Source organism: Orycteropus afer, unplaced genomic scaffold (genome assembly GCF_000298275.1).
Source record: "Orycteropus afer afer isolate SDZICR_OR568_19922 unplaced genomic scaffold, OryAfe1.0 scaffold00076, whole genome shotgun sequence".
NCBI lineage: Eukaryota > Metazoa > Chordata > Mammalia > Tubulidentata > Orycteropodidae > Orycteropus > Orycteropus afer.
Window position 1 is genome coordinate 2,996,906 of NW_006921663.1, and position 2,290 is coordinate 2,999,195.

At 49.2% G+C, this 2,290-nt stretch overlaps 1 protein-coding gene across 1 annotated transcript in view; it reads right to left on the bottom strand.

The window, feature by feature from the left end:
• Positions 1-1,823, bottom strand: part of RAB33B (RAB33B, member RAS oncogene family) — a 28,592-nt gene extending 26,769 nt beyond the window's left edge. The window contains exon 1 of the mRNA XM_007941207.2: positions 1,560-1,823. Within this exon, the coding sequence (XP_007939398.1) occupies positions 1,560-1,808 (249 nt within the window). The 5' untranslated portion in view covers positions 1,809-1,823. The remainder of the gene's footprint in view (positions 1-1,559) is intronic.
• Positions 1,824-2,290: the final 467 nt, after the last annotated feature.

Below are 2,290 nucleotides of genomic sequence, written 5' to 3' on the forward strand. Positions count from 1 at the left end.
TTGAACCACCAGCCGTCTGGTTATCAGGCAAGTGTCTTAGCCACTATGCTACCAGAGCTCCTCCTTATGTACTAGAAGGGTTGATTTTATTCATCCTTTGGAGTCCGTGGGTGGTGCAAATGGTTAACGTACTCTAACTGAAAGTTGGAGGTTTGAGTCCACCAACATGTACCTTGGAAGAAAGGCCTGCCTATCTACTTCCAAAAAAATCAGTCACTGAAAACCCTTAGAGAACAGTTCTACTCTGACATACATAGGGTCACCAAGAGTAGGAATCGACTCAACAGCGACTGTTTTTTTTTTATTTCTCCTTTACCATCATTAGCAATAAAATTCCTCAGTGGGGGAGAAAGAGGTTAAAAGAACTGAAAAATAAATTGTTCCCGCCTCAAAGATTGAGAGTAAGAGTGAAGGAAGTAGTGTGCCTACTAAACATGAACACGCTAATTTGAAATAAAAGGCAAGAGCAATATAAGGCAGGCAGGCTAGTTCCTAGGGCCAACATGTTCTTTGTTGGTGGTATTAGCAGGAGGCTGAGAGCTAGTGGTAAGGAGCTCAGGTGGCACTGTGGTTATGGCATCGGGCTGCTAATCAACAGGTCAATGGTTTGAACCCACCAGCTACTCTGTGGGACAAAGATGAGGCAGTCTGCTTCTATAAAGATTTACAGCCTTGGAAACCCCCTGGGGGTTGCTATGAGTTGGAATCCACTCAATGGCAGTGGGTTTTTCTGGTTTTGAGGTTGAGTGGTAGTTTGGTATGATAAAGTGTGTAAATTTACACCATCACCCTGTCATTGATCCTCATTCTCCAATATGACCCTCACGACTCCAATCCTAGCCTTTGGGCCTATTACATACCCTCTTTACTATTACTTGGTGTTCCCAGTCTAAGGAGCCACCAATAACCACATAAGAGAAGAAGAATTGGGAGAGGAGTCTGAGGTGGAGCCAAAAGATATACTCTTAACAACCCAAACAGGAAGTATCACGAATAAAGTATTTCTGCAAAGAAATACTTTCCTAAACAAATCAAGGTCACATAGAAAATACTGTAGTAAAACTGTATGCAAGAGAATATGTACCTAAGTACTTCCTCAAAAGCAAGGGGTTTTACTTCCACAATATCTAGGGCACTGCGCAAATGAATTCTTCATAAATAATATTGCTTATTAAATGAATTTCTCTTGTTTGAGAAATCTGTTCTTTCCTTTAGTCTGACTTTGAGTCCCACCCAGCACGAGACAGTGGATATCCCTTACACGCTTGGTACTCAGTGTGGTCCACAGGCCAGTTGAATATGATCACCCAGGAGCGGGATGAATCATAATTTGCATTTTTAACAAAATCCCTAGGTATTGCTCATGCACGTAAAGTTTGAGAAGAATTTAGAACTTTGCTATACACAAATCTGTTCAACCTCCAACTCCAATCTCCGCGTCACCGTGAGAAAAAATGGAGCGCACACCATGCACAGGGTCAACGATTAACCCACAGTGGGGTTGGGATACTTATCATCCCGGAGTGTCTTTCCTCCCTGACAGTCCTCCATCCGCTCACCTTGATGCGCTCTCCATCAATCTCCACCGCTCGTTCTCGGAAATCCACCCCGATAGTGGCCTCAGTGCGGTCGGGGAAGCGGCCAGCACAAAAGCGGTAGGTCAGGCAAGTCTTGCCCACATTGGAGTCGCCGATCACAATGATCTTGAAGATTCGGGAGCGGGCCGGAGGCAGAATACCTGAGGTCGCAGACATCACGCCGCTGGACGAGAAACTTGCCTCTATCGACGACTCCATCTCTGAAGCCATTCTTCCCACCCGCCCCAAACTGAGGCGGAGAAAAGGAGGCCCAGAAAGGCTGAGAGATTACGCCACCTCGAGCCAGCTCCCCCAATCCGCCCACTCGACTGTGCAACGTCCCGGAGCCACCGCCCTCCACCAGGGCAGCGCGCGTGCGCACCTTCCCACCCCCGCCCCCGCTCTGGTGGGGCGGCCAGCTGTCCAGCCACACCCGCCCTCCCAGCCCGCTGCTCTACTCCTACAGTCACTTGGGCCAGCGCCGGTCTACCTGCGAGGTGCAGAGCCTGTTGACAGTTTTACAGCGGCAAGAAAGGGTGGCTAAGCAAAGCGCCCAGAGCTCCCCAGTTGGTGCGGTCCCGCCACGTCCAAGGTTTCCGCCCCCCAGAGGAAGCCGCGCAATCACTTTGGGGGCGGAGAGAGGACAGCTGAAAGGAAGGCAGTACAGCCAGACGCTGTCTCGCGAGAGGGCCAAGAAGCCACCTAGGACAGGG